Below are 25,839 nucleotides of genomic sequence, written 5' to 3'. Positions count from 1 at the left end.
GAGACAAAGTTAGAAGGCAAAATGGTTCGGCATGTGCAGGAGAGAGAGTGGATCAACTGAAAGGATGTTGACATGGAGCTGCCACATGAAAAGGAGGAGGACATTGCAAAGGGTTCATGACAGAGGAAGGTGGAGACAGGGCGGCAGATGTGTGGAGGCCTCTAAAGAGAGCAGCTCAAAGAATAGAGAAAGAGCAACACAGACTAATATAGTGCTTAACAGATTTATTAGACCGTCTGGCTAAATGGTTATTAGGCGAACCATACAAACAAATTAAAATGAGTGTAATCGGTCCTCAATCAAAAAAAAAAAATCATGTGCTTTATTTATTGTTTTTGTAAAACAGTCGATTAAAAAAAAAAGATAACAGTAATTATATTCAAACATTAAAAAGATCATTTTGATTACACAGCTTACTCATATTACTGGATTAAACATTACAGAAACGTACAGTTAATTTAGGGTAACTATAGCATTTTACATTTGGCAGTAGTCTTATGAATTAATTACAGTGTTAAACACTAAAAACAGTTTGTCTGCAGAATAAACTGAAGGAATTTAGATTTTTCTTTGGCTCCAATCTTTCTGATTACTGTACTTGAAGTAGTAAAGGTAACAGTAGAAGAAACTACACTAATGAATTAATGTCGATTCTCTAAACCATCTATACAGCGGGAGGTGGTTATGTGAAATAAATCAAAGTCAGCTTTAGCTTTCAGGATTATTTATTTACATCGAGAACTATACAAACCATAACCAATATGACAACAACATATAGTGAACAGTGTGCCTTCCCCCCCACAGTACACTGAACATTATCACATATCAACACTATAAAATGCATTTATGCAGCATGCAAAGCACGGATGAAGCATGATGTGACCTTTTGACATGTAACCACAGCAAGTACAGCACTCCCATAAACATTGCATACAGTCAGTAACTCAAGTATCATCAAAAAATTATTTACAAAGGCAGCGTTAAAATGTTTTCTACATTTTAAAATTAATGCATCGTTTCAAAATAACATGTGCTGATATCTTACTGATTTAGAAACAGCCAGGTAAACAATGCCTGGTTACATTCTGGAGCGCAAAACTTTTATTTACAAGGTAAGTGTTTAAAAATTGTTATACCACTCCAGCAAAAATAATCTTTTTTTTTTTTAATTCATATTTTTATTAAGGTTTCAAAAGGAGGCATTCACAGTATGTACATCATGTAAGCATTCTTCATACTTAGGTTATCTGCCTTAAATACTGAAATAGTATTTTAATTTACATCCAAGTCATAAGGGAAGAATACTTACAACGATAGAAGTAATTGAAACCATCACATAATCCGAAAATCAAAAAACAAAACTAACAAACCTAAGAAAAGAGAAAAAAAACAAAACAAAAAAAAGAAACAAAAAACAAAAAAACAAAAAACAAAAAAAAACACGGATGTGTTGGTATGGGGTGATCCTATAAATATATATACATACATCATAATTATTGGTTTGTAATAGTAAAATCTGGCCTATGAGGCGTGATATATTTAACCCAGTTTTCCCAATATGATGTAAATTTCTCCAGCTTGTGGTTAACAGAAGCTGTTATCTTTTCCATGTTATAAATTTCCATTGTGATTTCCATCCATGTACTTATGTTTGGGCTCTCTGGGGATAACCATTTTCTGGTGATATTCTTTTTACAGGCCACCAATAAAATATTTATTAAATGTTTATCATATTTAGGCCATTCCTGAGGTATATATCCAAAGAACATAGTCTTACTCTCGAGAGATATTTCACGTTTAAAGATATCCTGTAAGGCATTATGTATTTCTCTCCAATAATCCCTCAAGATTGAGCAGTCCCAGAAAATATGGTAATGATTTGCACTTTGATTTCCACAGTTCCTCCAACAAGCAGGGGGGTTATCATCATAATGAGACTTCTGAGAAGGTGTTATAAAGTATCTAATTAGGCACTTCCAGCCAAATTCCCTCCACTTTTGTGAGCTGGTACACATCCACTGATATCTCCATATTGCCAGCAAAAATAATCTATAGGAACTATTAAAAAACTATTAAAACTATTAAAAAACTACAGAAATTATTCTGACGCATGATCAAGTTAAATCCAATGGATTTTGGCTTCAGGTTTCATTAATAGATTCCCTCAAAAGGACCATAAGCTGAAATAAATTGTCTTACAGTGTCATTGCCATCACCCATTTACTGCTGAATATATATTAGCGTTTAAAAACGGACTGAGTGAAGAGATTTTTCACGTAGTTGCATTTCCAGACCTTTGCTGACATACAAACTTTGCTGTACTTCAGTTTTAGCTGCATCAAAGATCTGCACACACACACGCATACATACACTCTACTGCTTGACCTACACCATTTTTGTGTTTCTAAACATACAGTGTAGGTTTTGGCATTTCAAAATAAAAGTGAACTAAAGTGTTATATCACCATGTAAACTACAGGTGTGCAATAATCACAAACTGATTGTATTTCAGGCATGTGTGAATTAAAAAGTTAAAAGGATCCACTTGGGTTTCATGTAGTTATAAATATATGATTTTTTTTCCAATCTTCGTTTAAACATTTTGTTTTATATATAAAGTATCACACAAAGGCAAATCGTGATAGAGGAATATCCTATCTTTAAAAATTGGGGAATAGGCACTTTAACCTACTAGGACCTGGCGTCCACATATTTGGACATCACATTTTGGGTTATTTAGACCAAAATACTCAATTTTGCTTTACAAGGGCCTGATAACCACTTACGAGGACATTATACTGCTACTGTTCTATTGAAATTTTAAACAAATATCCTCATTTGTGGCTCTCATTTTTCTTAGAAATGAAAATTTGGTAAAAAAAAAATAAAAATCTGGCAATTCTTTGTTTTTACATTCATCGGGCCCCAATATGCCCAAATATCAAAGATAAATTAAAAATGCATGCTGTGGAAGAATTCGGGTCTTAAAAGGTTAAAATATAAACTAGATTAAAATAAGCAGCTTTTTTTCTTTGAGTAAAAAGTACAAATTCCCACAGATAGCATTGGTACTCTGGTAAGATTAGCAGTTGGTACCATCAATCAGAAAGACCTGCAAACACATGGATGCACTGAAAATGCTACTTTTAGCACCATGTTGACTTTATATGAGCTATACATTCACTGTACAAGACATCCAAAGACCTGTGACTTGTATTTTTTCAGTAATAGAAACACTGGTTAAACCCCCAAAACGGCATCTTAAGGGTAAATTTACAACTAAGGGATTTCTCAGCTAACAACTTTCTCACAAAAGGCACTGATGGTACATTAAAATTCTCACCCTCGTCCAAGTCTCTTAGACGGTGTTTGTATTTTTTGTACACGGTCAACATATACAAATGTCGAGCACTTTGAAGCTAGGTGAGCAGTAACACATTCTGAACTTTATATGTGACATCATTCATGGAAAATCTGATGTGCGGTCATTCTAATGTACTGTTAAAAACCCAAAATGAAGTTTATGAAGATCCATTTATGGTTGGATAATATTTTTGTAAAAACAAAAGCATTTTGAATCGATGGATTCCGTTATGTTTAGTAAAACTGACCATTTCAAAGCACAATAAAATAAAATAAAAAAATATGACTATAATCTTCTTTTCACATAATTTCATACTGCTTCAATTAAAAATACTTGGCTAATTAGCCATTAAATCTTATTAGGCTTTTTATAATCATCATGTAGTCAACATTTTTGGCTAGTAGTACAATTGGCTGTCTCCATGTGTCTCCTGAACTTGCAGATAGTCTTTCAGAAAACTTAATAGCTATTTCACAGCACAGATGTTACATTCTTTTTGGGAAAAAAGGGGTAAAGGATATACTGTACCAGCTCCTGGTCTATGGACTCTTTCTTCTTACTGGCTCCTCGTGTTTTCATCTTTCTTGCCGTTGGCTGACGACTGAGCACTTGCATGGTCTGCAGGGACTCAAGGTCTTTGGCCATTTTGGATTTTTAAGCTCATTGTCATGACTGCATGATAATACGTTATGTTTAGGTTAGATTTTATGTTAGCTCAATTTAATTGATAATCTTGTGTTGATAGGTCCTTTGTGACATTGTTCTGTGCCCACCTCGACATAGAAAACATGTAGAGGACAGCTGCAAATGCAATTTTAACATTTTTTCCCCGTTTTTCTTTGAGTTGTTAGCGAATTGTAGGTTTGTAACTTTTCATTTGTCTAAGTTAGTTAGTTGATTGGCGTTTTCACAATAGGTAAGGGCTGTTTTGTTTGTTATGTTGTCCTTACCGCTCCGTGAAACATACTTGCACCTTCTTTCCTGTACCCCTATTTAAATAAACGTTTTAAAAAACCCTCCTATCTCCTCAGAAACCATCTTCATCTTCTTGGGTAGAGTTTTGTGTATTGTGTAAGAAGGCTTCCTTCTCTGTTTGTATGGCCTCTTCCTTTATTATGCAGCTATCTTCGTAATTGTCACACTTGGCTAACGCCTCCTCTGCACTGTTGCGTATACCATAGCCAAAGTAGATGGCAAAACCTACAATTCACATAGAAACATGAATTAATGGACAATAATAATAACAAGTTTAAAAAAATAAAATTACAGCAGAGACGTTAATTGTTACTGCTGGTCTAAAGTACCTATGGTCATCCAGATGGCAAAACGCAACCACGTTCCTTTGTCGAGCTGCATCATCAGGTACACGTTCACAAACATGCTAATGATCGGCACCAGTGGCACCAATGGGACCTGTGGATAGAGTATTTATTGGGTATAAGACTGGCTAAAACTTTGCATTTAAAACAAATTTTACAATCTGCAAAGCAATCTTAGACGTACGGGCAATGTAGGAAAATCCCTGACAAAATTAAGTGTTATTTTTTTAACGCTCGATTGAAAAATTGTGCAGCACTTTTAATTCAAAACTCTCATAATTTTTTTCCTGAGTGAGAAATTAAGACTTATTGTGGAATTACCCAATAAGCCCTAAATGCTTTTTTCTCAATATCTGCTTACAATAAAATCTAAACTGGCATTTTCTGTCTCTAGAATCACATCACATAGTACATTAGTATATTATATCTCATATTTAACTCTTTATTTTACATGGAGGAAGTTACTTTGAAAGAGGATCTGGGTGTTATTGATTATTAATTTCTAAAGGTGACAAGCTTACACTGCTATGTGGGTATGAGATAGCATGAGAAAAGCCTTTAGCAAAAGGACACACACTCACTTTGAAGGCAAGGTTGGTTTTGCTCTGTGGCTGTCTCCATATAATAATGATTAGAACCAGGCAGATAGCCACTATAACACAGAGGGCAGTCAGAGACCAGCGTGCATACCCTCCCTGAGAAGCTACAACACTGAAGACACACACCAAAACACCTGGTGGGGAAAAAAACAAAATTAACAAGCGATGACACCAGATGATGTGCTGGATCAGTAATCACATGAATAGTTCTGGGACTTTCATCCAGTTTCTCACCAAGTATACTGGTGCAGATGTTGACGATGAGTCCAGAGAGAGATGACGGCTCAGTGTTCGGAGGGTTAATAAGTTTTTTGAAAGTAAAGTGATCATCAGGTTGCGATAAAATATCAACACTCCCATCCCTATATGTAATTTCAGACTCATCCTGAGTATTGGCCATCTCATAGGCTGCACTGGGCTGTAAAGGCTGGTACCTTCACAAGACAAAAAAAGAAAATTACAAAAATGAAAGTGTAAGACTCCCTATCCCACTGTTCCCACAACTCAAACGTCTGCATACAACAGAGCTATAATTAGTAGCACATTTAAAAATCCATTATGCTAAGATAAGACACCATTCTGATGTGCCAACAGCTGGTTTTCCTGCTTTTCTCTACTCTCTACATCAAAGCAGAGCAGAAAAGCAGTATTAAAGACACACAAATCTGCTCAGACTGCACTGTGCCATCTAGCTGATGGTTTCACCTTTCACCTCTGAAACTAACACGCAAGCACAACTGGCCGGGTCACAAAAACACTGAACAGAGAGGCTCATGTTGCAACACACAATAAAATCTCATCATTAAATATTATTAAATCATTATTATAACCTAACAGCTATCAAATCAATGACATACAAATAATGTGCATTCTTTTTCTTATTATTCCCACTGACACGATTTAGAAAAGGTGGAGGTCAGTCGTTTTAGTACAGTACTGTAGGAATTCCCGAGTAATTATCTGAGTAATTAAAATTACACGACTCTAATAAAAAAAGAAAAAAATACAATAAAATTAATAAAAATAAGGGACCACTTGATCATCACGGTAAAATTCATAATGTAACAGCTCTAAAACTGTAGTTTTTTCTTTTTGTTTGTGCTCCTGAGCTCCTCCTATTCCTGTGTCTCTCAGCATAGTTAAGTATGTGGAAGAGATACCAGGAGACGGTCTGCTACACAAGAAGAGCACGACCAGGCTGTCGCTCTTTGTGTTAGGAAGAACAGCAGGAGCCCTGCCAGAGCTCAGGCCCCCAGAGGCTACTTCCATACGTGCTTCCTACCGAGCTTTTAGAGACTCTGAGACAGTGGGAGGAGGTCGTGTCATCCTGTATTCATACGAGCACGATACTAGTGTGTGAGCACAGGCCCCACTAGAAGATGCCCTAACCTCATTCCACCTTCATGAACTCTTTCTGACATAAAAACCAGTAAAACTAGACTACAATCAATCAATCATGAGTGATAACGACACAGCAATACTCTATAATAAACATGTGCAAAACCGTTCCCTTTTTGGGGGGTGTCTTCGTTTTTCCCTTTCCATTGCTCGTCCCTTCACTTATATTTGCACCGAAGCAGGAGAAATGGATTCACAGTGGTTCACGCTTCATAACCAGAGTGTTTAAATATGCCTGAGTTAAACTGCCTTTGTGATGATTAAGTGGTCTCTTAATGTTTTTATTTTCATTATGTCCATTTCTACATTTATCCTCGCCAGACATCATAGACTAGTCTGTTGATATCATTGTGGGAAATCGGGTCAGACCAGAGTGTCCAGTATGCAGTATTAAAATTGAAAATAAAACACTTAAGGCCTACTAAATAAGTGATGAGGGCTACCTGAGGACCAGCACACAAGCTGCCACCAGAGTGTAGGCCAGCAAAGTCCCAATGGACATGAGGTCAACCAGGTCCTTCAAGTCAAACAGGAATGCCATCACCGCTGCAGGAGACACAGGTGAACCATATGAAGGTTACAAAAGCCATAAAGAACATTAATTGCATGAAAGCAATGCAGACATTGTATTTTTTCAGCTTAATTATTTAGAAGCTTGAACGACTTGCCACCATCCTCCTTCCATAAGGGGGCACTGTTGCCTTTGGCTTCATCTCAGCTACCTACCAGATAAAAGCCCTGCCACAAAGGTGGAGATGATAGGAGTCTTCCTCGCGCTGACACGCGCCAGAAACGAGAAGAGCAGACCATCACGGGCCATAGCAAAGATAATGCGTGGGAGTGGAAACATGGAGCCAAGGAGACTAAGCCAAGGATAAAAGGAAGGAGGAGGAGGAGGCACAGATTTATAACTTGAAAGAATGTGTGTGCAGTGTGGTGTCACACAAGTCCACCATCATTTTTCAGCCCAACACCCTGACAGCAAGTTGCTGTGGTCATGCATTGTACTGGTAAATTTACAAACTTGATTAAAGTTGAGTTAGTGTGTTTAAGGCCATGTGTACCAAGAGTCGCCTAGGATCAGAACAAAGTAACCCCAGCCAGTTTAGTTTAGTTTGTGACCTCACCTGCCGCAAGACCTGATGTTATTGTTGCTATTAGAGGGGTTTTGGTTCGTGTGCTGACTTTAGCCAAGCATTTGAAGAGCAGGCCATCTTCTGCCATGGCCCAGATCACTCTGGGCATTGGGAACATGGAGCCTAGTAAACTAGTACACAGGAGAAAAAGAAAAGCATGCCATGCGAGTCAATCCACACAAAATGTATAACAAGTTTCAAAAGATTAAAACAAAAAAAGTGAGTGGATCTAATGTAAATGCATTCAAACTGTAGGTCTGCGTGATTGCTGAGCCAGCTGAGAGATTTACTCGCATTCTCATTCAGTTTCAGTGATGTGGAGTGTGACGTTCGGTCATTGTTGTTAATGCAGTTCATCCCACAGGTGTCATTGGCACTGAACTTCAGGCTCCCTACACTTTTATATCAGGCCTTTCATTTCAGTGTCAAGTTTAGCAAATTAGCAAACATGCTGCTCTTTAATAATAGCCAAACTACTACCTAAGAACGAGCGTGCCAATTAGGATAAAGACAGTTAGTAAATGTTTTTTTTAATCCATGAAACAATATATAATTAAGACATAAGCAAAAATCCACAATACATCATAATATTTCTAGGAAATTATTCTTGAGATTAAAATTTTCTCCCAAAGTATTTGAAGCTGAATTACAGTCACCCTGTGGAGTTACCTGCTATTAGCTTGATGTAATAATATTTTATTGTGTGGGACTTTGCTTCAACACAGATGCACTACTCAGTTAATCGGCAGGTGGCACAGCTTATCAAAAATACAGCCCAACCACGTCCCACTGCAGGCTTGTTTTAACACGTATATGCTTTGTGCTTTTAATATTTTACAAGCAAATATAATTGTAAGACATCAAGAATAAACACAATGAATTTTAGTGAGTAAAACTACGTATACAATATATTTCTGTTACAGGAAAACACCACAGGGCATCTTTCAATAAATCAAATATTACTTGTGCAAATGCATTTCATTAACATCAATATTCATTCTGCAACTCGGTCCATAAGATAATACCTTTGATGGTTTCTGCCACTTATTCTCATATTCAATCTCAGATCTAGTTAATCTTAGACTAAGCAAAAAAGACAATAATAAAATTATAGAAAGTGTAAAAGACATGAATTATTCATTCCTAAAAAACAAAAAAAGCGTGCTAAATAATTACAAATCCTCCATGAATGCTCATGCTGAGAGGCAGCAGGAAACACACTTACCTAGTCGACAGTGCACATAAAGAGCCAATGGCCACTGCGTAAGTGGCTCCCTCCCAGCCCACATACTTAAAAGCCACAGGAAGAGGGCTGCTCTTGTCCAGCAAGTAGTAAGGCATCATCACAGTGAGGGCTGCAGATACACCAAAGTATGCCACAAAGCAAATGAGGAGAGAGGCCACAATGCCAACAGGAATGGCCCTCTGTGGATTCTTTACTTCTTCTCCTGGGGAGGGAACATGATCCAGCATGTTAAGAGAACATAGCTCCTTTATGAGTCACCAATTTAATATATTCTCCCTCACCTGTAGTGGCAATGCAGTCAAACCCTATGAAGGCATAAAAACAGGTTGCTGCACCAGAAAGGACTCCAGTCCAACCGAAGGGCATGAAACCACCAGCACCAAGAACATCCTCATTTGGAATGAAATCGGACACACTAGAAATAACAGACAGAAAATATTTACTCATTTAATAAAAACCTCTGATGTATCATTAGGGATATAGACATTTGAGAATAAGATATTTATTAAACGCACTTAGAAGTAGAGTTTCTGGTGGCATTAAGGATCTTTTCAGGGTTCAGGTTCCAGTTTTCTGTGTTTCCTTTAACTAAGCCAGAGATGACTACAAACACCAGCACCAGTACATTGATGCAGGTAAACACTTTGTTTACCATGGCTGACTCTTTTACACCAAATACAAGCAGCCCTGCAAGCAGTAAAAACATGAACGATTAAAGAACATAATCTGAAGCAATAGACAAAACAAGCGAGAGATGCATCCATTTCTGACCTGTCAGAACGATTATGATTACGACAGCAAATATGTCTGGATATTCTGCCAAGACTCCCGGGGCGTTCATGGTCATGTATTGTCTGCAAATCAGCTCAATCTTCCTTCCAATAAGCTCATCAAAGGTTGCGCTCCATGCCCGGGCCACGCTCGAAGTTCCTGTGCAAACAGTATCCGGTATGTAAACTTAACAAGAATCAAGAGTAGCAGGGAACTCCCTCTTTATTTAAAGCGTCTCACCAATGACATAAGCGAGAATGAGGTTCCAGCCGGTGATAAATGCCCATACTTCTCCAACCGTAACATAGCTGTAGAGGTAAGCCGAGCCAGTTTTGGGAACACGCGCTCCAAACTCGGCGTAGCACAGACCAGCCAAGACTGAAGCCATGGCAGCGATGAGGAAGGAGATGACAATGGCGGGTCCTGAATTTTCTCGGGCTACGGCACCAGCGAGCACGTAGACGCCAGCACCGAGTGTGCTGCCGACGCCCAGGGCCACAAGGTCAAACGTGTTAAGACATCGAGCCAAGCGGGACTCCTCTATGCTACTGTCCACAACCTTCACTCTCAGAAGTTTCTTCCCAATGCCTTTCAGTGAAGACAGCATCATCTTGGTTTACAGTTTGGAGAATTTCGTCAATAGACTCCTGTTGATAAAGCAGAACAGAAATAATGACAAAATAAGAAAAGAGACTACGCAACTGTCAATAAGCAAATGAAGACGATCTAAATTCAAAAAACATTTGGTTTAAATGTAACACGTATAACATGTATGTTTACAACACAAGAAACTATAAAGTTATTAGTCTGAAAAGAAAAAAAACCTATCCCATAATTCTTGCCATTAATGTAGGACTACAGTTATCAGTATTGTCATCCATTAGTTAATTGGATAACAAATACTTTTGCTTATTAATGAACAAAAATAGATACAAAAAGACAAAAAAATAAAATAAAAACAGGTCTTTTAAATTGTAGGAATTTTAGTAATTGTAATGCCTAAATAACTAAATCGTTTAATTGTATTTATGTGCCATATTAAAATCTAAATTTTTACAGAAAACATTTTTTAAATGCAAAAATAAATTAATAAACAATCACAAGTACAGTTACATCAAGGCATGCTTGCAACCTGAACTACGGCACACAATAAAACAGCCTTTACTCTGTGTTCTTCGAAGGCTTTCTTACATTAGCAAGAGGCACAAAAAATGTTCAGGCATTATTGCATCTTCTAGATGAGAAAAATTTGCTGCGTGTTGAAGTGCTTTTGCACGTGTGGTAACACGTGTGGAATGTGGTAGTGAATGAGTGAGTACGTGTGTCTGTACGCCTTTAAAGCAGTTGTGGTGGCTGCAATGAGGAAACGCAAGCATAACAACATTGCACTGCTGCAATGTTTCCTGCAGCAGAAAACTGACATTCTAATGGTGTACATAACAATAATTGATGTTAATGCAACCTAACAACTAGGGCTGTGCGATACGACCAAAATCTCATATCCCGATATAAGACATCTATCGTCCGATAACGATATAAATCACAAAAATGTAACATTTTCTGTAAATTCTGTGAATCTCGGGCAGCTCGTCTTGCGGGAAGTGTTTCCAGCTGCACGTCATGTAGCTGGAGTCGAGTGTTTTAACCGATGCACGAAACTATACATTTTTAGTTGTAACGGCCGCCGTTTTCTTTGTGTGTATTTATTACACGGCGTGCTGCGGGAAAAAGCCTGTTCTAACGTTTGAGTCTAAGGTTTATTTTTTAGCACCTGATGACTCTTTTTTTAATTCTCATCCGTAAATAATAATAATAAACGTGCTCTTTTACTTGATTCGGTTTATTTTGAAAAGTCTCAACAGGATCTTGAGGCTTATTGTGAAAGCTTTATGTGGAACATAAACAAGCGGACACGCGATGCTGTTACCGTCTTTGTTGCTAACCACAACGCATAAAAACAGGCGCTTGTCCGTCCGTAGTGTGATTATATAAAATATAAGAGAAAGAGAGAACTTTAAGAAATTAATATAGCCACTACAGTGACCATCAAAACCATGAAAAAATATTGCCGTAAACAGTTTATTTTGCGACACCACGGAACAAACGATTGCGTAAAATGAAACGATAGACGTTTTTATATCGTCATCCGATATATATCGTTATATCGAACAGCCCTAATAACAACTTTTACCTAGTAAAGGTTTTAATGAGCTTCTGTTTGAAAGTAAGAAAAACGTTTTCTTTCACTCCACCTGAACTCATCATCTGTACAAAGGCTCAGCCTCTTTGCTCTTTCCTGTTAATGACACTCTTCCATAGCTTAATACAGGAGACATGAAATTCACTAAAGTTTGTTGGCAGATCAAAGTGAAATTAATGTTACTGACTGTATATTCTTACTGATAAATAACATATAAAAAGACCAAACAAATGGCTGAATGCATGAAAATTCCAGTGACAGCGTGATTGTACAGGCTGCACTTCCGAAACTTTAGATCTGGGATTTATTCAGTTGTACTAAAGTATAGAATCTATGAAGCTCTTAAAGCATACTAAAAGAAATAGCAGAAGCAGAAACAGCTGTTTGGCTGCTCCCTTTTTCATAAGGGGTTGCCTCTACAGGTAACTCTGTTTAATTTTGCAGAGTTTTTACAACAGATGCCCTTCCAGACACGATCCTAAGGGGATTCAATTTCTCCTCCCAGAATCGAACTGGGAACTTTCCCTGTTCACTTGTTAGCCAAAGATGTCTACCACTACACAGCGGTGTCGGCCCAGGGTCCAGAATCAGTCCAGCAAACACTCCAATCAGGCCCACTGAACAGCTTTGGAAAATGTTAAGGAGCAAATAGATTTTTACATGGATTTTAATATGTTTTAAAGCTTTTCCTATTGTTAAAGACCCCACCCCACCTTTTCCATTCATACAACATCAAACTAAGTACCACCAAATTAAGTAATAGATAAACAATCAAATGACAAAAAAAAGCTCCTGATTTTTCCATTATTTACTATAGAAATGTTTTTGTTTTTTGGTTTGTTTGTTTTTTACATTGATTTCACAGTGTAATAAATAAATAAATAAATAAATAAAATGTATACATGTTAATGAAAACTTTACATTCTATAATTAAATGGACAGTCAGGGCAATTAACTACCAGGATTTTTGGGGTAATTTTACACATTTATCATGTGGTCTGGCTGGATGTGGCCCACAATATAAAATGATTTTGACATCCCTGCTATACACAAAATATACTGCATATCAAAGGACAGAAAGACCCCCTCCCCCTGCCTTAAAAAAACCCCCCACACACACACACAAAAAAAAAACCACACACCCACGTGCGCAAACACACAGTGTCAATGAAGCTCTTCCAGCCTAACTTGCTAACCCACCGATCTTGCTTCTTAGCACATTTCTCAGGTTATTTCTACTCGAAACAAGTTTTGATCACGTAGGATTTACTGTATATCAGCTTTCTTGATTTGTATAGTCACATCACCAAATCAAAATTTCATTACACTGCATCAGCATTTATTCTGAAGATGTCAAACAAAGCTACACATTGCAGCATAAATGAATGCTGTGTTCAACAGAGAAAGTATGACCCAATGATTTGTATTGTCTGCACTGGATAAGTAGATTGGACTTCAATCACATTTTCTGTTCTCTACATTTACTGTTATCAACATTTCATGCTTCTGTTTACAATGGAAAGCGCATTACAAATCAATTTGAGCTTTTTTATCAGTACGTTTGCACATGCAGTAGGAGGTTCACGACACAGATTACACAATCGGCAAGTAATTAACATGAGCAATAAGTGAAATAACGCAGAATCAACAGTAATGACAGTTGTATGTATTTAAAAATAGTTAAGTCAAACCACGATGCTCCCAATCATGTCGGACCAGCGCTTACGGCAATTCTTGGCAATGGATTGCTCAATCTTAAAGTCCCTTTTAAAACATCACATCAGAGACGGCTATAGACCTGCCAAACAATACTGACGTGTGCTCACTTTTACAACACAGTGCAGAGCAGGAACTTCTACCTTTACTGATGAACTCAGCTGCTCTGCTTTTAGTTCCAAGTTGCAACTTCTCTCTTTAGATCCAGAATCAGTTTCAGAAGAACAGAGTTGGGGGAGACGTTTACAAGCACCGCTGAGACATATGACACAGATGCCTCTTAGTGTACAAAACATTCAGGTGTCTCGCTCACAAATAGAACAGTGACACATCACATGGCCTCAGGAGCAGCTGTGATGCCAGATATAATCCCTCAGGGGCTAAACAAACAGACTCCGGCAGGTTTTCGCCAATTCAAGAACACAGCAAGGCTATGGAAATTATGATCTGATTATATTACTTCACCCTCTTACAGCAATTTATTCAAGGAAACTTGTGTTGGCTTGTGTTAGGAATTAATGTAGAAGAAAAAGAACTCTATGACTGGTAAGCAGACACATTAACAGTAGAGAACTGAATATCTGGAGAAGAAACTGGATTTGGAGATTATGATCACAAGACAATCCACAATCCAGGCTTTAATTTATGAGTTTATAGCCAAACAAGCAGGTTTAGACCAAACGTATGCACAAGGAGCTAGTACTCAATAAATCTGCAGCTAAATGAAGGCCAGGTATTTCTTTTTTATTCTTATTTTGAAAGTGGCAACCTGTGAGTGATTAAAATGTGCACATTTTCCATGCGAAGATGTTATGAATTGTTTAACTGTAAAGCTATGACTCCTTACTTGGGTTTCAAACTTCCCCAGAATGCGTTTAGCTCTTCATCTCTGGCAGGACGCTCCACCCCCCCACCCCTAGTCTCTTGATCAGACCAGCTGAAGTTAGTTTGCAGTTGATGGTGATAAGCAGATGGTTTATCTAATCATGTGCCAAGTGTTTTTGAGAGTGCTAGTGCTTTTCCAAACACTTTACAAGGACAATATTCCAGATGGATCTGTGTAATAAACCATCTGCCATGTCAGGTTAGGGTACCACCACCGCTAGTCAGAAAGTCCTCTGTCTGACCTTGACACTTCTGAGTTGCCTTTCTAGGTTGTTGTGACCTGGTCACCTAGGTATTTCAATTCTGTGCGATTACACCAAAATGCGGTTGCCAAAATAAACAGGGCTGAAACTAAAAAGGAAATAAGTCCATCTGGTATCAGTGGAAAATGTTAAAATAAGTAAGGCATGGAAGAATTTGCCCTTATAAGCTGCTAGAGGAAAACAAACGTCATTTTCCTGGGATAAAAAAAAAGTGACAAACTGCAGAGAGCTTCCGAAGCGTTCACATGATGTGGCGTGTAACGGCTGAGCTAAAAACAGAGGGTGGGCGGGAAAGGACACTGCCCTCTTCTCAACCAATCAATGAGCACAACACCTGCCCATGGCACATAGGGGTACACAAGTATATTTGGAACAGAAGTCAATCACATGCTTCTCACTTTTTGGCTGTAGGCAAAACATTGCTCCTTCAAATGCCTTTGATAAATGCTGTGACACTGGTATACGTTTGAGGACGACAGGAGGAAAACAGTGAGAACTCAAAGAAAACTTTGAGCTAACAAAGTAACTACAACTCTGGTCAAAACCAAAACAAGAAAGAAAGGAAAAAAAAAATCTCAGGTAAACTGGATTAGGTATTTGAGGTGCTGGGAAAGACTTGGTATTCCAATTTTAATAGAAACAACATCTCAAAAGACTCTCTTCGTGTACATTGATTTAAAAGATAGTATTGACTATGTGCACGTTAGCATATGCTACTTCCGGTGCGGAAACTCCTGTGGGGAGCTTTGTTTCCGGTGTCCTGTTCGCGCCTGGTTTACGGTCCAAAACAAGTTAAGCAGATGAATGAATCAAGCGGCGATTTACATTTCTATAGATGTCTTGGGCATTTACCCAATATATCTGTAAATGATGTTCATCGACTTGTCGATATTTTTCCCCCGCGCCTCAGAGCAAAAGAGAAAAGGGATTCAAATGTTATATTTCTCAGCTGTCCCTCGTTTATCGCGGGTGTTATGTTCTAAAAATAACCAGCGATAGGTGAAATCAAGTAGCCAATTTAATTTTTTGACGGTGCAAAACGTTTGGTGGACATCGTGGACATACAGTACTGCACCTCAGAGTCACACTGCTAGCGATCAATGCAGCGATTCTGTACTGTACAGGAGAGACGAATGCTGAACATTTGCCTGATTAAATCATAAGACCAGTCACTATACAGAGATGTGCTTCTGAATGTGGACGATGTGTCTTCTGCTGCAGTAATGCAGTTCTGCTTGTGTTGAGTGATGTAAACAACTGATCGATCTAAACGCTTCAAACGTCAAAATTGATCATTAGATTTTTTATGACACAACAGTGGTGAGTGTTCCCACCTTCTGCTCTTTGTAACTTAATGCAATCTTTCCGTTTTCGAGTTTTGGACATGATTTTGGAGTATATCTTCGCAGTAGCGATTGACCGCAAAGTAAAGCTACCGGAAATGCACAACCCCACATCCGGTCTCAAACCAGGAAGTTAGCATTGTCTCGTGCACATAGTCAATTATAGCCTTGAAATATGTTTGTCTGGTACCCAGTCCAACATTAGGATGGCTCATTGTTGACTTAAAATGGTAGATCTATTGCAAACCCAACTGTGCTTAGGGTTATGCGATAAGACCGAAATCTCATATCCCGATATAAGACATTTATCATCCCGACAGCGATATATATCACAAAAATTTTACATTTTCTCTAAATTCTGTGAATCTCTTATTTTGAAAAATCTCAACAGGATCTTCAGTTTTATTGTGAAAGGTTTATGTGGAAAATAAAGAAGTGGACGGCAGAGCCACATGCTGGGTTTACCATCGTTGTTGATAACGACAACACGTAAAAACTGTTGCTTGTCCGTCCGTAGTGTGGTTATTTTAAATATAAGAAAAAGAGCGAACTTTAAGAAATTATTATAGCCACCACAGTGACCGCCAAAACTGCCGTAAACAATTTATTCTGCGACACCACGAAACAAACGATATGAAACGACAGACGTTTTCATATCGTCTTCCGATATATATTGTTATATCGAACAGCCCTAACTTCCTAAGCTCTAAGTTCCTCTCAAAAAAGCAAACAAACAAACAAACTATCCATCCAAACACGCAACCTGACATTGTTTAACCCGAATTTGAGAAACGTTGTTAACCATCTTCAATTTCAAAATTTTCTGCATGAATCTGAAAGTAGCCAAAAGCCATAAGAGCCAATTCAGGTGACCTCTAAACACCTGGCACTAAACTGCTATTCTGCAGCGCTACAACAAGCCCATCTGCCTTTGTGGGGATGTGGCACATGAGCGAGTTCATAACACAGATGTCTTTCTTGCACAAGCCAAACAAACTTTCCCTTCCAGGAGAATCTGACCTTGTGACACTGAAGGTACGACAAACAAGCAACAGCATCCAGTCATTAAAACATAGTTTGCACATTTTTTGAGTTGTTTTGAGCTGTTCATACCTTTAAGTAATGAAGCTCTTAAGTATGTCTTAAACACTGCTGTACGGTTTTCTTGACCTTGTGGAAGAAAACAGAGAAACTCTGATATGAAGGACTCCCACGCCACTCACGCTTGACCTAAATAAATCATACTTCCCTGTGATGCTAAAAGATGAAAATAATAGTGGAATGACTTACCACTTTCTCGGATTAATGGATGCCTGTGAAATTCTGCAAAGACATGTTTGACCTTGCGTACATTTCTATAGGAACCTATTTTAGAAAAATTCCTGCGTTTCACATTTTTGTTTTACTATGCTGCTTTGACTTTGTTGCATGTGGGAATGTCAGTCTCAAGGGAATCGTGGCACCTGTATCATCCAGAATTATTTTTGTTTTCAAACAGTAAACCCTCAAAATTACCATGAGTGTAAATAAAGAGTATAAGATAACTAAATTTCTGTAGACGTTCACATGGGCTCAATGAGACATTACACAGACTTGTGCTAGCAAGAGGGCAGGGTGAAGATCATTTAACCTCCTAAGACGTGAACTCTTTCATGGCATGCATTTTTAATTTCTTTTTGCTATTTGCTCTTATTGGGACCTGATGAATGTAAAAACAAAGAATTAACAGATTTTTACCTAATTTTTGTTTCTGAGAAAAATGAGATCCACATATGAGGACATTAGCTTTAAATTTCGATAGAACAGTGGCAGTATAATGTCCTCGTAAGGGTTCTTGTAGAGCAAGATTTTGTATTTTGGTCTAGACAATCCAAAATGTGATGTCCACATATGTGGACGCCAGGTCCTAGGAGGTTAATGTCTGATACGACTGATTTGGATTCTTGTGTTCGTGCAAACAGCTTCAGCAAGTAATGTTTATAAAAGCTGAAGGTGCAGTCCACTTATTGTTCTTTTGGGGAACTGTTATTTGGTATGCGCAATTCACACAAACAGTGTAATCAACAACAGCACATTCTATGAAATGATGTGATGTGATGTTGACACCATAAATGTTATCTTTGTTAAAACGCAGCTTACAGACTCTTAACTGATTCACTGTTGACATCCTGTACCTTCCCTATGCTTTTTTACTTCATTAATTCATATATCGTGTGCTATTCAAACACCAAAACAGCATTTAAACCATAACTTTCACACTAAAAAAAAGAAAATAAATGCTAAAGTGTATTAAAAATTTTGAGTCCTGGCTTATAAAAAAATGATTAATTCAGATATCATTGGATATCACACACACACACACAAACAAACACACACTCCTGTTTGCTGGTTAGTTCGCTTTTCAGTTGGATTGTAGTGTCTATATAAAGTACAGTAAATACTTTTTAAATAAGCAAGATAAAAATTCTATAAAGGGGAACTTGGCGTAACATTTAAAACAAAAATGAACAAAAAGAAGGAGCTGCTGCCTGCGAGTGCGCTGTTGGAGAAACGCAGCCAGGCAGACAGAGGAGAACTGAAGTTCGACCAGGTACCAAAGCAAATCATTCGTACTGTACAAATAATGTAAATATGACGGTGTATCACGAAAGATTGATATCAAACTGATCACTTGACCCATATTAGGTTACTCGTTCTTCAAGTGAATCAACAAATGGCGAAATGAAAAGCCGAACAACAACAATGCTGTTTCTTTAGAGAGTCTTAGCTTACATGTGTGTTTATTTCATATTTTCAGTTGTTTCCCTCCACGGCTAAATAAATCGGTTTCAGTAATGCACTGATATACAAGAATGGACATAAGGGGCTTCAAAGAAAAAACTCAGGTAGATGTTATTTTATATATTATGCTTTGTATGTTGTTCAGTATATTTCTATGCAAAACAAGAGGAATTTCAATACACAGCAGTATATTCACAGTTTAAACCAGATATTTACATACACTTTATGGAAAACACAAGAACATTTTTTACTGTACAACATCAATTTAGAGTAAACTTGTTTTGTTTTGGATAAATAAATATTGAAATATCTTTTGAATTAGTTAAATGTCAGAATAAAGAGAGACAGAGCTGTCTATTTTTTTTTTATCACATTCATCAAATTTAGGAGTACATATACACTAAAAAAATAAACATTTAGTCTGATTTGATGTTACAATTAAAGAAGTGTTTTTATCTGAAGAGTTTGTAAATATCTGGTTTCAACTGTATATTTGATGATGTTGGTGTTTGGTTTGATTGTCAGCACAAAGAGGGAGAGAGAGGAACAGAGATGGAGAGAGAGGTTAGAACAGAGATGGAACAAGAGCAGGTGAGACACACATGTTAGTCAAATGGTTGTTTAACAAAAGTATCACCGTATCATAGGTCCTCATGTATCTCATACCTAGTGTTTCTTTTTAGGTTTGTTATTTTTCAAATTCTACATTTATTAAGTTATGCAGGCTTGTTTGCACAACAAGGCTAAATAATTATATAAACTTTTCTCAATCTAAATAGTGGACTTTGGTAGAATTAAAAAATAAGTGTAGTGCAGGTCTATGATTATTTTTAGTGCTACTATCATCTAGTTCCGATTCTGTCTTGGTTAAGTCCTAAGTAGTCCTGATTTTGAACTGTTGTAGTCCTGTTTTAATTCTGGATCAGTTCTGGGTCTGGTTGAATTGGGGTTTAGTCCACATGTCTTGATACAGCCCCAACTTTGTTCTGCCTTGCTGCTTAATTAAAAAACTAGTTTAAGGTGTCCTGCATATGTGATATATATTTTTCCCTATATGAAGTCATTCTTTTTTGAACAAAACTCAAAACAGAGCCTATTAATCTTTCAGTCATTTCAACACCCCCCCCCCCCACACACACACACACACACACACACACAAACACACGCGCATACTATCCTTAGGGCTAAGCCCCGGGTGTATCAAATGTCTGCCTCCGCCTCTGATTAAGAGAAAAGTAAGTCTGAACAGATTCTTAGTGTTTTGTATGGTTTACTTCTAAATCTAAATTGTTAATCCTATCACAGTTTAACTAGTCGGTAAAAAAAAAATGCAGTTTTCTATGGTTACAAAATGCAGCATATGCTTACTTAAACCTTGTGAAATCGCAACATTTCCCCAAAACCTTAAACAAGCTATTAAAACAAATGTTAATACAAAGAGATTACATTGTACCTGTGTCTGTGTCTGAGCTACTTTCAGCGTGGGTTCACACCAGATAGGTCACTGCTGGAAATGACTTCTGACTCCTGTAAAAGGCAATGCGGTGCTATAAAAGGCAATGTTTCTCCGCTTGCAAAGACCAGTCTTTTATAAAGTCGCACAAACACTCGGAACTCTAAAACGGCGGATCAATACATAACTTCGCCCACTGGACTACTTTAAGGTCTGCTGGTATGAACGGAAAGGTAAAGCCCACTCCCCGATAAAACCCCCATCTGGAAGTTGCATCAGCCTTCCTTGACTTTAACACTACGTGCACCGCTTCCTTGTGAACTATTACAGTCAAGGCTGAGAAACAAAATGTTGCTGTTCTCTCACAGCCTAATAAATTAATTTATAAGCAAAAGCATGCTCGTGAAGTCTTGCCTAGTTCAGGAAGAGTTCAGACCCTCCATTTCTGTCAACCGTGGAATGAAAAATGTTCCGCCTACAACGGACAATCCAGCGGGGAACAACTCGAGCGAGCCCCCAGAGATGTGTCACTTTGGCTCCACCCAGAGAACTTATTGTTAAGGAGCCTTGCAGGCACCAGATGGCACTCTTTACAAGTAAAAGCTTAAGCAGCTTCTCCCTAAGAATCCCTGATGGTGATCAGACACAACAACACATCCTGCAGTCATGTGTTAATTTTAAAATTAGCCCTATATCAGTGCGCATACATTGACATTTCCCCCCTGCTGTTCCTCCTTCCTTTCATCAATGCATACAAACACTCGCATCAACACTAGATGATTATGGCTTGCATGTGAAGTTGCAAAAGTCTCCAATGGGAAAACAAAGCTGTTAAACTCCACGCTCTGAGTTTCCTGCTGAGGCTGCTCCATGGTATCATGTGGCGAGCCTCTTATTTTAGTCTGGATGTTAATACATAATACAAATGTACACTGCAATTTAGGATTATCAATGTAAAGGCATCTTAAGCCGAAGCAAAAAAAAAAAAAAAGAAGTTACAGATCTGCACTACCCTGGGACACAGAGCTTTCAAGAAGAGCAGTCATCTTTTGGGGAGTCCTGCTGGTAATAGCAGCAGAAGTTTTTGAGATCGGTTGATAAATCAAGCTGCTTTAAGACTCCCTCCTTTGCTTTGACTATTACTACTGCATGTAGCAAACCTCTAAAACATAATTGGTAAGAGAAGTGCTCTATACACTGGCTTATCTGACATTTCTAGATTTATGGTTGACTGCCGCTCACCCTGTGGGCCAATTGTAGCTGCCCTTGATAAATGGGAGTAGGTGGTCTTAGGCGATTTTAAAGCAATGCAGTTCTTTTTGGAAACTGAGGGGGAAGTGCCTCAAAAGAAATACTTAGTCAACCTGCTATCACGGCCTTTTACTCCTTTTAGATACAAGCTTTGTCCCTTTCTTCAGGATTAATCAAACCTCTTATCTTAACCACGTTAATAAACAGGGTCTTCTGGAATCTGTATTAAAATCAGTTTGTTGCTATAGGCCAGTGTTTCCCAGCTGTGGTTATCAGGAGCTTGAGCACTGATGGTTTTCATTCAAGCTGTTTAATGAGGATTGAATAGACATGAGATACCAGGAGAATGTAGTTAATTACTTTCTTCAATAGAAAACGAGTGGCACTTTGGGTCCCAAAGATCTGTGTTGGAGCCAGTCACTGTCAGCGTTCTGCATAAAGATGAAAAACTGAGCGGATTTTCTGTTATTCTCTGCTGGGCCTGACAACAGTCCCATCACACGCATTGATATTCCACTCTCCCTTGCTCATGCCAGAGGGCTCCACCAAGATTTTACAATCATATCAGTCACATTAAAAGCAAAGATGCAAATCAGTTTGACCATCGGATCCTTCCTTTTCAAGCATTTGATAGTGACATTTGAGGGCCGCTTCAAATTCACTGGTTTGCTCTCTTGCCAAGAGTTAGATAATACAAATGGATATCAATCATGTCTTTAAGCTTTCGGTACAGAAATATCTTGATCTTGCTTAAAAAAAGATAACGCTAACTCCAATAGCACCCGTTTGGATCCTTTGTGCATTACTATTATATCTGAGCCACGATATTAAAAAAAAAAGGGGGGGGGGGGGGGGAGGAGGCAAAAAATCAATACCCATTAATACATTAGTCTAAAATAATCTTTTTAGAAAAAATTTGTTTGGCACAATGCAGAAGAAATTTGACCTATATCCTGATTTCCTGTTTCCCAATCCAAACAAGTACTGCAGTGGGAAAGTATGACCAGGTTCAGGTTGTACAACATAAAGCAAGGGCTTTCAAGAAAGCGGGAAATGCTGCTAAGATCATCAGAAGGAGGCACAATCTTCTTCATCCTATAGTGGCCATTACCAGACAGTATAAAAAATTTATATTGTCCATGGCTGCAACTTGTCTTTAAATAAGGGGTTAGAAGAGTCTCTGGATTCTGTAGCCTCCTGGCTCTGAAACATGTAATCAGCCTAACACATGGACAGACACGGAGCAACTGCAAACGTTGATTTAGCTCTTTTCTTAGACTCTTGAACTAAAACTCAGAAAGTCATTAAATCTTGATGATCTGTCATTGTTAAATGACTCAAATGGAAAAAATAAGCCTTTCACCCCCATATACTAGCACGTTTGATTGTGGAAGGCTCTTAGCTGGTCTAAATGGGATCAGGTCTCATACTGTGTGCCACAGGTGTTCAAACCCACAGGAGGCGATTGTTCCTAAAAGCCACAGGCTCGCTCTCTTCAAAAACAAGGGTGAGAACAAAAGCAGCAAAGATCTCGACTGTTTCACATTTTCAGGATGGAAACGCTGAACTTCACTAGTCATAACGAATATGTTAAATATTCAGATTTATTATTCATTTTTAGAAATAAAAAAATATATATAGGCTATATCCGCCGATATTTCTACATTAATTGTGTAATTTGTTCACAGAAGAACAACAAAATCAGCGTAGGTTCAAGTTTTGTTTGTTTTTCAGTTGATCAAACCTGACGAGGCTTGACAAGATGGCCTTCAAGAATTCTCCAGAGGGCGTGGATGCGCTCTGGAAAGACTGGCACATCAAACAAGGCAAAGTTTGCTGCAGAAAACAAATCTCCTTTACTGCATTCACGACACTTGTAATATTTGCTTCTTTCCCCCCTCCAACAGGAACTTTTCACAAACTTAATTTTGCCTTGAGGTAAATAAATAACTGAAGAGGAATTTTTATAGATAAAAAACACAAAAATATCTCAATTTCCACTCTCTTTAAAAATATTATTATAAGGAATACAACATGGATGCAACAGGATAGGGAGACGCATCACATGGTGTTTCTATTTCTATTTAGTAGGGGACTACTGCAACACTCAAATTCGGTCACAATAAACAGGAATTAAATAACCCAAATTGATTTGCTGGGCACATTTTTATGCACTAATGAGATATAAAATATTAAGCAATTTTAAGTTGCCTCAGTACAGCAGAAACATATTTTAATTTTTGTCCAGATATTATTGGATAACTTCAAACACACATACTACGCAAAACAAAAAATAAAACAAAGCTGACAGCAGCCATTTTGCATGTGGCATCCAGTTCCTGCCTGTAGTGCACAGATCATTCACTAGAGGGCAGAAGGCGTGTCATGCAACAGCTTCCCTAGGACATACAATACTGATCGTGCTGATTTAAGAAACTATCAAATCAAATATGATACAACTCACTGGCATAATTCTCAGGTAGCGGTTTGCCTAGTGTTGAACACTTTTGTCATTCAAAGGTGAAGAAAGCAATGGCAAAGCTCTTTGATTAAGCCATTTAATAACATCTTCCGTTCATATATCATCGCTTTAAACTAGATATTCCTTGCTAACACGAAATACTGGCTAATACGATAGTTGGTTCAATAGCTTTGAGCCAGTCCCTCCTTGTGCAAGCCAATGTCACACATCCATTTCTTGTGAACCACTAATAAATGCAAGAAGACAAATTGGTGCAAGGTTTATTTGTGAAACGTTCTCATGACGGGAAAAAACGTATATTTTGTAGCAGTCATATATATGAATGAACTTGATGTCACTTGTAAAATTCAGTGCTCGTGTGGAATGACAGGATGGGTTCAGTACAAACCTGAGGCCATAATTTGTTGTGCCACAGCGTTAGTCTATAAAGCATTTTTCTGTTATTTGAAATCAGCATGATTATTCTATTCTATTCTATAGCATTATGAAAGCCATCCACTATAAAATGAAAAGAAAGGAAAAGCTTATTATGTTTGGCAATTTACTGGAGACAGAAAAGCTGCATGGGACATGTCGGGCAGGTTCAAAACATGAATCCAAAACCAGCGAGCTGCTCAGACAGACAGGCTCAACATGTGCGGGGTAGAAAGCCAATTGCAGAAATACCAGAGAGAACACCCAGAAAACGCATGCCTCAAAAATAACCAAATAATTGAATCAGTACCTTTGTGAAAAAGCCTCAATAAACGCCACATTGTGATCTTCCCAAACTGCTTTTCATGGTGCAGCTGCTAATAAGAAGCTACTGCTTGTATCAATACCGACGCACAAAGACACATAATCTGGTGTAAGTAGCACAAACTGCAGATGCCTAGGAAATGGAAATTGAAGTATTATTGTCTGATGAGATGTCTTTCATCCCCCTTACATCATGTTGTGGGAATCACTGAGGTGATTGCTCTGTATAGTCATGTAACAAGATTTCACAGCTCCCCTAGTCACCAAATGGAAATGGAAACTTTATGTTCTGCAGCGCAGAGTGAAAAGTAGATTCCTTCCTTTGTTGTTTTAAAGATGTCAGGGCCTTTCCTGGTCCAGTATCAAGTACACACGCAATCCAGGTTTGTAGCTGCTCTCAAAAAAGACAGTTATTTATTTAGTTTGGGACTATTATTATAAATCCCATAGTTTGTTGACCAACGTGAAGAGAAGTGAGGTATCAACTTGCAAATATAAAAATGTACAAATTTGTGGGAGGTACTAGTCATTTTGGGACTTGACTTACCTTCAAATTATGTCCAAATTCAAAGCAGTATTACAATTTAAAAATGAAAAGAAATGTGTCTGGAAGCTACAATAATTCCATTTTAAATTGATTTAGGTGGAAGACTAAGAAAAATTATTAAGTATGGGCAGTTTTGTACATAATTAGTAGATCAACTTTTAACATTTTAAAATTACATTTAATATCACGATGACCTCCCACACTACCAAGACCAAACTGCACATTTGTTGCATCAGGTTACAAAGTACCATTACAACATACTGCTGTGGAATCCTCCACATTTCCCCAACTGCGCAATAGGACAGTATCAGTAGTCAGAGAGCAAATTCAGTTCATTCACATTCTCG

The 25,839-nt window shown here is 38.0% G+C and overlaps 1 protein-coding gene across 3 annotated transcripts; it reads right to left on the bottom strand.

The window, feature by feature from the left end:
• Window positions 1–209: 209 nt before the first annotated feature.
• On the bottom strand, window positions 210–20,979 carry LOC147314989 (high affinity cationic amino acid transporter 1-like). 3 transcript variants are annotated; one of them, XM_086262125.1, is made up of 12 exons: window positions 20,889–20,979; window positions 10,074–10,480; window positions 9,834–9,992; window positions 9,578–9,749; window positions 9,344–9,477; window positions 9,042–9,264; window positions 7,808–7,947; window positions 7,124–7,226; window positions 5,517–5,716; window positions 5,265–5,416; window positions 4,669–4,777; window positions 210–4,564 (listed from the first exon to the last, which is right to left on the bottom strand). In XM_086262125.1, exons 2-12 carry the CDS (start codon window positions 10,441–10,443, stop codon window positions 4,392–4,394), a joined length of 1,935 nt encoding a protein of 644 aa, XP_086118251.1. In that variant the 5' UTR covers window positions 10,444–10,480; window positions 20,889–20,979; the 3' UTR covers window positions 210–4,391. The 3 variants fall into 3 exon arrangements, with proteins under 3 accessions (XP_086118251.1, XP_086118250.1, XP_086118252.1); XM_086262124.1 differs by having other exon boundaries at window positions 20,475–20,952; XM_086262126.1 differs by lacking the exon at window positions 7,808–7,947 and adding an exon at window positions 7,407–7,543 and having other exon boundaries at window positions 20,475–20,952.
• Window positions 20,980–25,839: the final 4,860 nt, after the last annotated feature.

The sequence above is a fragment of the Aulonocara sp. 'chitande type north' Nkhata Bay genome, linkage group LG14, assembly GCF_057382095.1.
Source record: "Aulonocara sp. 'chitande type north' Nkhata Bay isolate Kocher_YH1m ecotype deep benthic linkage group LG14, A_spYH_male_GT1.1, whole genome shotgun sequence".
In the NCBI taxonomy this organism is placed as follows: Eukaryota; Metazoa; Chordata; class Actinopteri; order Cichliformes; family Cichlidae; genus Aulonocara; species Aulonocara sp. 'chitande type north' Nkhata Bay.
This window is presented reverse-complemented; position numbering and strand designations above follow the sequence as displayed.